The 13,481-nt window shown below is 43.4% G+C and overlaps 1 protein-coding gene across 1 annotated transcript in view; it reads left to right on the top strand.

Annotated features, from left to right (window-relative positions):
• The window catches only part of PLRG1 (pleiotropic regulator 1), a 97,918-nt gene that overhangs the window by 65,929 nt on the left and 18,508 nt on the right, over window positions 1-13,481 (top strand). The window contains exons 9-11 of the mRNA XM_077477071.1: window positions 8,556-8,705; window positions 11,307-11,408; window positions 11,521-11,623. Coding sequence (XP_077333197.1) covers window positions 8,556-8,705; window positions 11,307-11,408; window positions 11,521-11,623 — 355 coding nt within the window. The remainder of the gene's footprint in view (window positions 1-8,555; window positions 8,706-11,306; window positions 11,409-11,520; window positions 11,624-13,481) is intronic.

Below are 13,481 nucleotides of genomic sequence, written 5' to 3'. Positions count from 1 at the left end.
AAACCCAGACTCCGGTGGCCACAGCTGACGCTCTCTAAACAACAGGGAGGGTTGGCATTACCCGACATACGGCGTTATTATGTGGCCTCCCATCTTGGAAGGATTTTGGATTGGAATCGTAACAGTGCTACCAAATTATGGGTGCAAATGGAGCAATCTCAGTCCCGCATTCCGCTGAGAAGTGCCATGTGGTGCTTCCGGGCGTTGCCAGTAGAACTGAGATCGCATCCTACTATAGGGGTCTCTTTAAGAGTGGGATATATGATCGCCTCTCAGAATAAAATCACATCATTGTCTTCCCCCTTGTACCCGATCTTAGGTAACCCGCAGTTTGAACCAGGGATCTACCCAGGAGACTATAAATTACTTAGTGAGCTACACGTAGAGCATGCGTCCAGATTTGTAATCAATGGGAAATGGCCATCTATCGCCGATTTGACTGACCAGGCAGGTTTGTTTCGTCTTCCTTTCTGGAAAGCGGTGCGCTTAAATCATTTTCTGCGCTCCATACCCGATCCTCAGGTTTTTGCGGGCCCCATGACGGAGTTTGAGACCTTATGTAGGGAAGAGGGCCCGCTGGCTCACGTCCTCTCTCGGACTTATAATCTTCTGAATGGGCATCGGGACCACCCTCACCTGTCTTGTTTGTCTAAATGGGAAAGGGATCTTGGTTGTTCGTTCTCTCCCTCGCAGAGTCAGCGCATTATTACCTTAGCTCTTACGACTTCGTTGTGTACAAAGACACAGGAGTCGAATTTCAAACTTTTAACTAGGTGGTATATGACACCGGCTAAATTGCATAGGTGCTTCCCATCAGTTTCGGACAGATGCTGGCGATGCGAAGTTGAGGAGGGTACACTGCTTCATGTTTTCTGGTCCTGTCCGGGTTTGACGAACTTCTGGACAGAGGTCCGTCGTATAATACAAGCACTTATTGATTATCCTATCCCGGAAGGACCAGCTTTTTTCCTCCTCCACCACTCACAGATCCCAATAAAATGTTATAAAAAGTCACTTTTGCGGCATTTGGTTAAAGCGGCGAAATCATGTATTCCTCTTTATTGGAAGCAGCGTACCCCTCCTTCGGTTACACATTGGGTTAGAAGAATTGAAGAGATCAGGAAGATGGAGTATTTGATTCTAACTTCTTTGAATAAACAAGAAATCTTTAAACAGACATGGGACGCTTGGTGTGTCTTTCGAATCTCGTTGGAGGGTCGTCGACTGTTGGTGCCCTAGCAAGATATTTTCGTCATGGAGCACTCCCATGTCTCTCCCATGTCTTTTTCTATTCTTTTTTTTTTTTTTCTTCTTCCCCCCTCCCCTCCCCCTTTTTTTTTTTTCTCTCTCTCTTTTCTTTTCTTCTTTCCCTCTCTATCTTTCCCTGTATTATTGGTAAAAAGTGAAAACTGGGCACGCTGGGCCCCCTCCCTACGGGTTATAGGTGGATGTGGGCAGGGCAGAGGGTTGAGATGACTATGGTCGGTCGGTCTCATTGTTTATGGGGTTGTAGGAAGGAATATTTGTATTGAGGATACTTACGCTACGTCTCCCCTTCTGCCTTATGCCTTGATGTATTTTGTTTATTATGTATTGTGGGTCCTGTGTGCCCTTTCGGTTGGAGTTGAATAAAGTTATATTTGGAAAAAAAAAGGCCAGTCTCCTTTCCCCTACCGATTGGAGAAAGAAAAAGAAAATCTACTCGCATATTTCTGAGGGTGCCACTTCCTGGCTTCACCCAGGTAAAAATATAATTTTTTATCGTAGATCATAGGACACAAGTATAGTCGTTTCTACGGGGGTTATAGGCCACCTTCAGGTGATGGACACTGGCTAAGGCAGGCTGCCTATATAACCCCTCCCACTACTGGGAATACCTCAGTTTTTTCTCCAGTATCTTAGATGTTGGTCATGAGTAAAGATGTGCTATGCTGAGCTCCACTGGAATATTCCTTTCTGGGGCAGGCTATGCAACCAGATCCATTCAAAGTGTCTTTTTCAGGCCGAATTGAATGGTACCCACCCGGGCCTCCTGGCAGAAGAAACAAGGGTTAGCCCGTAACGCTTCTTTCTAGAGAGCTAGACCCCGGGATCCAGTGCTTTTGTTTTTTTCAGCCATAAAGTTACCTGGTGGGGTGTTTTACGGGTCCAGGAGTGTGGATCCCCCGATTTAAATAGGGGCCCTGTTTCCTGAAGTTTCTTTTAACTGAGCCCACCGTGAGGGAAAACGCTCTTTGAAAAGAGAGCGCATTGTTACAGAGGGGGCCTGGCTTAGCGCAGCGTTGGCGTGCGGCAACGTCCAGCATGAGAGTATTTTTTTAAAAAGCTCAATTTTGCTAGCTGCAGCTGTCGGAGGGTCATGAGCAAAAGGGGGCATGTAAGTGATGACAAAGGCATTTCCTTGGCACATTTACTGAAGCATCAGGCTGAGCACTAATAGCGGCAGTTGCTGGACTATTTGCTCAAGCAGTCAATGCAATTTCTTCTGGTAGTATCTCTCCATTTGTGCATCGGGCTATGGTCAGAAAGGGGGGGGTAGAAACACCCCAAAAAAGGGCTCAAGAGGGATTCCTCCAAGCTCAAAAAAGCCTAAACTCATCTCTACAATGGCACCCTCCCCTGAGAGATCTGAGGTGGCTGGTCAGAGTGAGCCATCAGGGCCATCAAATGTTGCTACTGTTTCCAACACTGCAGCCCCTGTCTGTTACTGAAGAGTTTTTTTTTTTCCTCAACCATATTAGGATTGGAGCAAAGGTTAGCAGCTTTAATCGAATCCCAGAGTGGGATAAAGCGCGACAATTCCCCTCCCACGACCCTCAAACTGAGGTTCTGGGGGCAGAAGAAGATGGATTTTTCTCTGAGGACCATGAAGAGGCTGATGACTCCTCTTCTGGAGGTCTGATGCGGAGGGTTCAGCTTCACAATCTAAGATTGTTGGTACAATCTCTTACTGAATTGGTCCGCTCCACATTTATGCTACCCTTAACTGAGTCTGTTGATAAGCTCACTTCTTGTTTGGGTTCGCTAAAGCCCCTCCCAAGCTGTGCATGCCTTTCCTGTCCATTCGTTGCTGGAAAAACGTATGTATTCTGGGTGGGATCACCCCGATAAGCATTTTTTTCCTCCTAAAAAGTTTTCATCACTTTATCCTATGGAGGAAAAGTTTATAAAAAAAAAAAAAAAGGGAAATGCCAGCAATTGACGCTGCTATATATCCTCTGTGAATAAAAGTTTGACTTGTCCGGTGTTCAAATGCTTAAGGATCCAATGGATAAGAAGTTGGAATTCCTATTAAACACGTTTTCCCTGGCAGGTTCAGTGACTCAGCCTGCTCTGGCAGAAATTGGTGTGTCAATCCTTGAGAGGCCAGTTTAAGCAGGTACTCAAGGTTATTCCTGATCAGCAGGCCCAGGATTTGGCCCCCAAGCTTCATGCAAAAAGCTCCTGGTTAGTTTTCCTTTTCAAGGTGAATGGCTGTTTGGGAATGATCTGGAAAAATACATTCAAATAATTTCTAAAGGAAAAAGTATCCTTTTGCCAGTTAGGAAAAGGAGTAAGCGTATTTTGTTTAGACGAGCTTCCTCTCCAGTGCCAGGGGTATCCGCCTCCAGGCAGTCACAACGGCCTCTGCCATCAGGCTCAAGAGGTAAACCTCAGGGTCAATCCCAGGGACAAAAGAAGTCCTGGGAAAGGAAACCTACAGAACAAATTACAAAAGTCCCCTTATGAAGGGGCGCCCCTGCTCACTCGAGTGGGGGAAGACTTCTGCAGTTCTCAAGGGTGTGGCAGGAAGAGTGTCAAGACAAATGGGTGGCTTCCTCAATATCTCTAGGGTACAAACTAGAGCTCTGAGAGTCCCTTTCTCCTCGTTTCCTCAGATCAAACTTTCCCAAGGATCCAGAGAAAAAGAAGTCTCTGGATCTATTGTCTCAAAAGGTGAAATCGGTGGTCCCCATAGAGAGCAGGGATTGGGGTTTTATTCAAACCTTTTCAATGGTTCCAAAACCAAATGGAGATGTCAGACCCATTCTAGATCTCAACCATTTCTGAATATCTGCTCTTTTTCGCATGGAGTCAATCCGATCAGTAGTCTCCATCCTGCAAGGTGGATAACTTCTGGCATCAATCAACATCAAGGATGCATAGCTCCATGTGCCTATTTTTCCCGCTCACCAGAAATATCTAAGTTTCAAGGTAGAAAATCTTAATTTTCAGTTTGTAGCAAGTATGTAGAAAGTATAGCTGAATTAGAGATCCCGATAACGCCAGAAGAACTGGACTTAGCACTTAACTCGACTAAGCCTGGGAAAGCCCCTGGGCCAGATGACCTTACCCTTCAATATTACAAAACATTGTTACTGTCCCTCCTTGGCGACCGGCTCTTTAGAGCCTCTTTGGATGACAGTATTAAGAATGCCACAGGTGGTAAGAGTACTCTACTCCCACAGGCCAGGAAGGCTAAGGAGCCACTTTATAAGCAAGGGCCCTCTTTTTCTTCTCAAACGCCTTTTTCCGCTAAACGTCCCCAGCCCAACAGGACGACCACAGAAGGACAAACGTCCCTGGAACCGCAAGCCTGCAAACAAAAGTGCTACCTAATGAAGGTTTTCCCCCACCCATGACTCGGGTGGGTGGTCGCCTTCGGGAGTTTGCAGCCCGGTGGTCCTCTCGACTGTCCGACCAATAGGTCTGCGACCTGATTTCCTACGGCTACAAGATAGAGTTCCTCTCTTGGTCACAAAACCGATTATTCCCCTCCAGCATACCCGTTCTCCTGGTTCGCCGGGAGGCCCTCTTGGGGGCAGTAAGGGCCCTGCTGAATCGCGGGATGATTGTACTTGTTCCGGAATCGGAATGTTTCCAGGGGTTCTACTACCTGTTTGTAGTTCCCAAGAAGGCAGGGGTACGTCCAACCTTGGATCTAAAAGCCCTCAATCATTTTGTGAAAGTGCAGAGGTTCAGAATAGAATCAGTTCGCTCAGTAGTTGCTGCACTCCATCAAGGGGACTCCCTGGCATCCTTAGACATCCAGTATGCATACCTGCACATACCCATATGCCTCCTGAATCAAAAGTTTCTGCGGTTTGCAGTCGGCGAAGCCCACTACCAGTTTGTGGCTCTCCCTTTTGGTTTGATAGCTGTGTCAGTCGGTGAATTATAGCGAAAATGATTTTACGGTGAGTACAAAAAATCCTGTTTTTCCAAGTCCTGTAATTGAAGTTGGCAAAGCTGGCTTCCAGGGGCTCAACAGTGCTGAGATACAGGATTCAAGACCATTGGGTCCCATTGGACTGGAAATGTACAAGGAGCGACCCCTCAATGTACCAAACTCCTCCTGTACCACCTCCCGGATTCTTCACAAAAGATGTGGCAGAAGTCGAAACAGAGGGAAGCGTCAAATAAGGGAGAACTGGTCTCTAAGGTGTTACCAGTGCATCTACCCCTATTGCCAGTAGGACTCTTGTCCCGAACACAACCTGTCCCAACTTGTATAAATTGGAATCTAGTAGATTCATCTGCAGAGTTTCCCTTGCCAATATTCTATACCTGGAATATGCACTGACAATAGAGACAGCACTTGTGCTGTCCCAGCCAGAATGTGGTTCACCTTCCTGAGCCCCATAACTCCTGTTGCCACCCTGGTGGTTGATATATATGGCCCTGCAGAGGCTTTTATGGATAGAACGTACATATGGTTTGTACCATAATCGAGAGCAAGGCATACTGGCCAAAAGTCCACTGAACTGTAGCCACCCTCAAACCAAATGGAGAAACTGACATTCGTGGTTATCTTCCAATACCTGAAAGGAAGAATTCAACCTTTCTAGATTCCAAACCATCAACCACCAATCTTTAGCTGTGCAACACCCTGGGAACAGAGCCTTATGGCAATCCAATGCCTGGAATGATCCTCTACGAAGACCTGGAGTAGGACTGTACATAAGGAATGTGCTTCGACCTAGCTACAGCTTCCTACTGCAAAATGTATTGAAGGAAAATCTGGACCAACTGCTTCCTGAGCAAAGGTTATTGAGGTATGAGTTTGACACCCCCTGCATTATTAGCAAGTCCACCACCGGTGTTAGGAGCTTTGTGAACCGAAGGATGGTCACAAACAAGAAAACGGACTACTTTCCACTGCAATTACAGAAATCTTTGAGGCTGGAAACAACCCAACATATGAAGATGTGTGTTTACTGATGATTATGGGCCCCACAATATACCTCTTGTAGAGAGGTCATCACTAACCAAGACTGAGCCCATCTGAAACAGAAGGATGCCCAGCGGATTGTGATCTTAAGATAGACCTCATGTCCCTTATCAGTTTTGAAGCTGCTACTATTTGTTTTACAATGAGCCCATAACTTCGCATAACTGCTCCAAGAGCCAGTGCAAGGCAAAGACTGACCCGACTAAAGGAGCGGGCCACCTCAGAGACTGCTCCAAAATCTTATGGTCTGAGATACTCTCAAACACATCAACCTCAGATGCCTCCCTCACTTAGGAGGGAAACCTGGGCAGTCTCACATTCAAGTACTAAACATGCTTAATCTAAGATCAGGCGCTACAGTGGCTCCAATCACCCTGATGCCATTGGTCCAACAGGAGACGTGACCCTTGCCAGACCACTGAACCTGAGGATGGGGTACCTGCCTCACCCTTCTGAGTCATTTAGCTAGTCTAACAGATAAATCTTAAAGTGACTGTATTAGACAAACTAATACGCAGTTCCACAAGGATGCAGGCCTAGACAATGTTGGTTTACCGCTATACAACCCTGTAGGTATGGAAGTATGCAGGTACCCAGGTATGCAAACATGCAGGTTGAATGAATGAATGAAATACTTATATAGCGCACAATGCGAACTGAATCGCCTCTAGGCATATTCTTGCTGTTTATGCATTTATGTATACAGTATAATGCAAATAAATACATATCTATACAGTTTCATGTACTAAGCACACATTTATGAAATGTAATGCAAAAAAAAATAAAAAATGTATGCAGTTCAAGTTTTTTAGAAACTGCAAAAAATGCACACTTACCATTCCTGCTGCATGACTCTGAGCATAACAGGAGTCCAATCTTCACTCATCATGGCGGGTTTAGTTATAAAAGGCCTTCAGGGACTGGGTTCCCCTTAATGTGGGGTCCATTCCCCTGGACCTGTATAGCACACTAAAGGAAAGCATCTTGGTCCGAACAAACACTGCACATGGTTCCATTATACACAGAGTCCAGCACCGTAAGGCTGCATTACAGGCAAACCTTGAGGAATCTTCTCTCCTTCCCATGAGGCTCAGGTACCATCCATTTTGGCTGACAACTTTTTTGAATGGATCCGATTTTTGAAGTCCTTGATCTGCAGAACTGTACCAGACCTCCAAGTATGCTCCAAGAGCACATGTATTACATCGGTGACCACCACCTTACAGACACTGGCGAAAAAAACTAAGGTACTTCCTGTGTAGGAGGGATTATATAGGGGAGGACTTCCTGTTTGACTATCTGCCAGTGTCCATTCGCCTAAAGGTGGTGTATAACCCATATAGTCATTATTATGGTTGCTCTGTGTCCCGTGATGTATGATAATGGAATATAATTGTGTGTGTATGTGTATATATATATATATATATATATATATATATATATATATATATATATATATATACACACACACACACACACTCCATTATCATGCATCATGGGATATATATATATATATATATAATGTATGTTTGTTTGTGTGTGTATATATATATATATATATATGTATATATATCTCCTTTACTCTGGAAAGGAACAATGAAAAACAAATCTTGCAGACTATTCAAATATGCAGAATGGTTCTAAAAGTTGGCTATCACATTATCAATGCTGATTCCAAAAAGAGTCATGTCATGCGTTCTAATGCATATATCTACCTTGGCTTGCAGACTGAATCTCTGCATTTTCATACATCATAAAGATAATCATTCAGAACAGAATAGGACAGAGCACATTGTACAGCTTCATATAATCTAGTGTTTGGTCTTCCAAACTTGACTTTCACAACTCCAGGTTGCTGCACATGTTAAAACAAGGATAGTGTCCTGGCTCTACAGTAGTGTTGGGATTCCAGTTTCTGACTTCCTTCTAGCCGGGAGAAACAACAAATCCTAAGAACTCAAGCCCCATAATACAGTGTGCTAGGCACTTTAGAAATGTGACATTTCCGTCATAATATATTTTTTAGCATGATTTGAAATTGTAAACTTAAAACATATGACCAACTATTTTTCCTTTTTTCTTTTTATTTTTTTATTTTTACTTGTGGATTTATCTGTTGATGCAGTCACTGGAGTTTGCTTTCCTTTCTGTGCCTGAATTGAACAGCACAACTCTGTCCAGCGATAGAAGTCCCAGGAGAAATATATTGTTAGCACATTGAATAATTCTAAAGTGAGCTTCAAGCCATAGTTTTAATAAGATTCTTTTTTTATGGAAAGTATTTTTTATCATAAAATATTAATGTGCTGCATATAGCTTAATGTCTCTTCTGTCTTCTCTTGAGATCTGGGATCTGGCAAGCGGTAAATTGAAGCTGTCCTTAACTGGACACATAAGCACTGTCCGGGGAGTGATTGTAAGCAGCAGGAGTCCGTATTTGTTTTCTTGTGGTGAGGACAAGCAGGTGAAATGCTGGGATCTGGAATACAATAAGGTTTGTAGTGTGTATATGTATGTATGTGTGTGTGTATATAATTCCACAATACTTTATGCTAAGGGGGATTCCTTTTGCCATGGTTTACGTTTAACATTTAGAAAAATTGGAAGTGTTTGAACCTTCTCCTTGCTACTGAATTCAAAATATTTGGGTACTGTACAGATTTAACTTGCTAAACTGAATTAAGAGTTGCAGAAGAGAATTATTGCTAGGAACTAAAATTATTTTCACTGTCACCATTAAAGAAAACGTTGGGCAGAAGGAGGCTGCCAGGCAGAGTTAAGCTAGCTACTAGGTGAAGGGGGGTGTTCTAGCTTAGGGACTGCTGAGAAAAGGGGGTGGATAGCTAGGTCAGATTTGTTTGGGGCTAGTGAAGGTAAAGTGGTTGGCTTATGTATAAAAGTAAAGTTGTCACAAGTAAAGTTAATCCCAGCTCCAGCTAAAGCACTTTTTTATTTTTTGTATTGGATCGAGAAGGATTGGGTTAGAGCCGCTTTCAGGGTATTGCTAATCCGTCAGGGCACATCTTTTCAATAGTGACACAAATCGAGAAAAACAAATGTATTAGAGGAGGTAGGAGTTAGGGCTGCTGACAATGCCTTCCTGTCGTTTTAGGGTGTCACAGGGAAGGGGAGGGAAACCTCCCTATTGGAGTCAACTAGAAATAAAGTCCTGAGAGAAATTTTGACTATACAAAAGAAAAGCAGTGTCTGTATTAATCGGTTGACTTGACATTTAACTCCTTTGACTAATTTACACCTAATTTGTGATCCATATTGACAGCTGAATTTGGCAGGTTTGTAAGCAAACCTATGTGACCTCCATGATATTCTTGTTAACCATACCATTTGGTTTATATCAATGATAATAGGAAATCATGAGAATACTATTCTAGAAGTTCCTTCCTAGCTTCTGTGTGTTAAGACAAAACAACTCAATATTCCTTTTATTTATTTTTTTTTTTTTGTAAATTATTATTTCTATTATTAAATTATTAGTAAATTTATAAAGAGACCAGGTTGTGTGTCTGTGTGTGCCACACTAAGCACTGACAACAGAAAGAGGAGAAGAGAACTGTCTGAGGACTTGAGGACCAAAATTGTGAAAAAATATCAACAATCTCAAGGTTAAGTCCATCTCCAGAGATCTAAATTTGCCTTTGTCCACTGTGCGCAAAATTATCAAAACGTTTGCAGCCCATGGCCCTAGCTAATCTCTCTGGGTGTGGACGGAAGAGAAAAATTGACAAAAGGTTGCAATGCAGGATAGTCCAGATGGTGAATAAGCAGCCCCAAACAAGTTCCAAAGAAATTCAAGCTGTCCTGCAGGCTCAGGGAGCATCAGTATCGGCGCAAACTATCCGTCATTTAAATTAAATTAAATGTTGAGGCAGGAGACCCAGGAGGACCCCACTGCTGACACAGAGACATAAAAAAAGCAAGACCACAGTTTGCCAAAATGTACTTGAGTAAGCCAAAATCCTTCTGGGAAAACGTCTTGTGGACAGATGAGACCAAGATAGAGCTTTTTGGTAAAGCACATCATTCTACCGTTTACCAAAAATGGAATGAGGCCTACAAAGAAAAGAACACAGTACCTACAGTGAAATATGGTGGAGGTTCAATGATGTTTTGGGGCTGTTATGCTGCCATTGGCACTGGGTGCCTTGAATGTGTGCAAGGCATTATGAAATCTGAGGATTACCAAGGGATTTTGGGTCGCACTGTAGAGCCCAGTGTCAGAAAGCTGGGTTTGTGTCTGAGATCTTGGGTCTTCCAGCAGGACAATGACCCCAAACATACCTCAAAAGCACCCAGAAATGGATGGCAACAAAGCGCTGGAGAGTTCTAAAGTGGCCAGCAATGAGTCCAGATCTAAATCCCATTGAACACCTGTGGAGAGATCTTAAAATTTCTGTTGGGAAAAGGCACCCTTCCAGTAAGAGACCTGGAGCAGTTTGCAAAGGAAGAGTGGCCCAAAATTCCGGGTGAGAGGTGTAAGAAACTTATTGATGGTTATAGGAAGCAAATGATTTCAGTTATTTTTTTTCCAAAGGGTGTGCAACCAAATATCAAGTTAAGGGTGGCAAGAATTTTGATCAGCCCAATTTTGGAATTTTGCATGACATTATGTCCAATTTGTTTTTTTTCCCTCCCTTTTTTGTTTTGTTCCAATACACACAAAGGGAATAAACGTGTATAGCAAAATGTGTTACTGCAATACTTTTCTGTGAGAAATACTTTATTTTCTGGAAAGATTTCTGGGGTGCCAACAATTTCGGCCATGAATTTATAGATCTTAAACTGCCCCCTAGCTCAGCTCGCAGAGCATCTGGAGGGGTGATCATTCTAGCTGCTGTGTGTTCTGTCACCTTGTATAGGGTGAATTGCCAATCAACAGATGGCTGAAAACGGACAGATTGAATGTTTGTGTAAAAGGGGATGTGCAATAGGTTTCTGTGATAGGTAGCTGTACCCTTTGTTTTTGTAACTTGAAAACCTGCTTCAATGTAATATAATAAAAAACAATTTACCCTACAAATCTTTACAGTTACATTTATTTTATATATTAACCTATATTGTATTTTGTTCATATTAGGTCATAAGGCATTACCACGGTCACCTGAGTGCAGTGTATGGTTTAGATTTGCATCCCACCATTGATGTGCTTGTCACTTGTAGCAGAGATTCAACTGCTCGTGTAAGTAGTAGTTTATTTTTTGTACTACATGAAAACTTTGTGGTTACTACAGATATGTTTTCTATTGTCTCACTGCACATTATAAACTTACTATTTTCCCTTCGCTGAACAGATCTGGGACATAAGAACAAAAGCTGGGGTTCACACCCTTGTTGGACACACAAATGCTGTTGCAACAGTAAGGTGTCAGGCTGCAGAACCACAGATCATCACAGGTAAGCCATGGCAAAAATCTTTTGGTAAAGAGAAAATTCTTATGCATTGGAGTTATAATAGGTAGACTGAAAGGTCAACATACATGTACATACCTTCGGTTTATTATATTTTATTTCTTTGTGATACTTGCTTTGAATTAACTATTTCTAAGCAAGTAACATAACAAATGCAATCTATAATCCTTTAAAATATGACTTTTCCAGTGTAGCAGTGACTGTAATGCTTAATGCCAGCATACAAGAACTACCAGGTACTCATCAGAAGGAATTCAGTAGCACAACCACAGTAGATCAACATGTAGCATCTGAGAACAATACTTACCCGCCTTCAGGCAGTACAATGTAGGCAGCTTTCTTGGATCACCCAAGCAGTGAACACCTGTCAGGCAGCAGAGGTTTGAATAGCTGTCATTTGCAGTCTGTCCATCCATTTAGTAGACACCAAGGAACAGTAAAATGTAATTCTCCATTAGTAACAATGCATATAGTCAGGCAGGATAGCACATGAAGCCCTGCTAACTTTTGAAGCCACAGTTTGAAATTTGGGCCTCTGTTTCTGATCTTTTTGGGAAAATCAGGGAAAAGCACTACTCTAGCCTTTCTGCTGGCAGACAGGTGGCAGCCTTAAGCGAGCCGGACATTCCCCCCCCCCCCACCGCATCACCGCTCTTCTTATGGCCGGTGTTCTGTCAGCCTCAATGTCAGAGGTACAGCGGTGAGCAGAGAGATGACATCTCTCACCGCTCTCCTGCTTTCACTGGAACCCACCACTGCACAGAGGCCTGCCTCTGCCCTAAATGGACCAGTGCTGCCACCAATGCAGTGACAATTCACATCTGGTGGCAGGCAGTGTGGCAAGTGACAATCCACATCTTGTGGCAGGCAGAGTGGCAGGTGACGTGGCAAGTGACATTCCACATCTTGTGGCAGGTAGCGTGGCAAGTGACAGTCCACATCTGGTAACATGCAAAATGGCAGATGACAATCCACATCTGGTGGCAAGTGACATTCCACATCTGGTGGCAGGCAGCGTGGCAAGTGACATTCCGCATCTGGTGGCAGGCAGCGTGGCAAGTGACATTCCGCATCTGGTGGCAGGCAGCGTGGCAAGTGACATTCCGCATCTGGTGGCAGGCAGCGTGGCAAGTGACATTCCGCATCTGGTGGCAGGCAACGTGGCAGGCGACGTGGCAAGTGACATGCTCAGGGCTCCCACTAATTCTGCATTATGAGAGTTGAACTATTTCATTTATTACTACAATGTAAAAATAGAAATAATGCGCTTCAATTACCCTGACACCATATCGAGCATGGTGCCGTAATGATTGAAGCGCTAACACCAGCTATTGCCCTGACAAATTGCCCGCGAGAAATCGCTTTTCCCCAAGGTAAGACGGGGTTCCCCTGTACCCCTATATATACCTTTTCCTGGTATTCATGTCTTGATGGCTCTGTAGTATAGATTACATCCTTATCCCACAAAACATATTGCAGTACTATGCGACAAGCGATTCATAGGGCACAGGTGTAGGGGACTTGCACTCTCAGTGTTTTCCCTTAACTTTGTCTTTTTATACAGCTTAATGGGTATCTTTATTATAATGTTTACCTATTTGAAATTGGTGGTTGTCTTTAACATCCCAACCATAAGTTCTTCTCTGGGTTCAGAACCCAATAGCTGAGTTCACAATTTTTTTTAGAATGGGTATCCCCTATTTTTACTGATTAGATTCGTTCGCACCCCCCTCAGAAGCAATTGTTATCTACTGTGGGTCCTACAGGCCATGGTAAACATTCCTCCTCTAAGCTCACCAGAGCTGCTAAAAAGCACTTCTCATGCTAGTGGTTCACCCTCATT

Source organism: Lithobates pipiens, unplaced genomic scaffold (genome assembly GCF_037356315.1).
Source record: "Lithobates pipiens isolate NorthernLeopardFrog02 unplaced genomic scaffold, aLitPip1_a1.2 Scaffold_13, whole genome shotgun sequence".
Lineage (NCBI taxonomy): Eukaryota > Metazoa > Chordata > Amphibia > Anura > Ranidae > Lithobates > Lithobates pipiens.
Note: the sequence above shows the minus strand (reverse complement) of the source record. Positions and strands in the feature narration are given on the sequence as shown.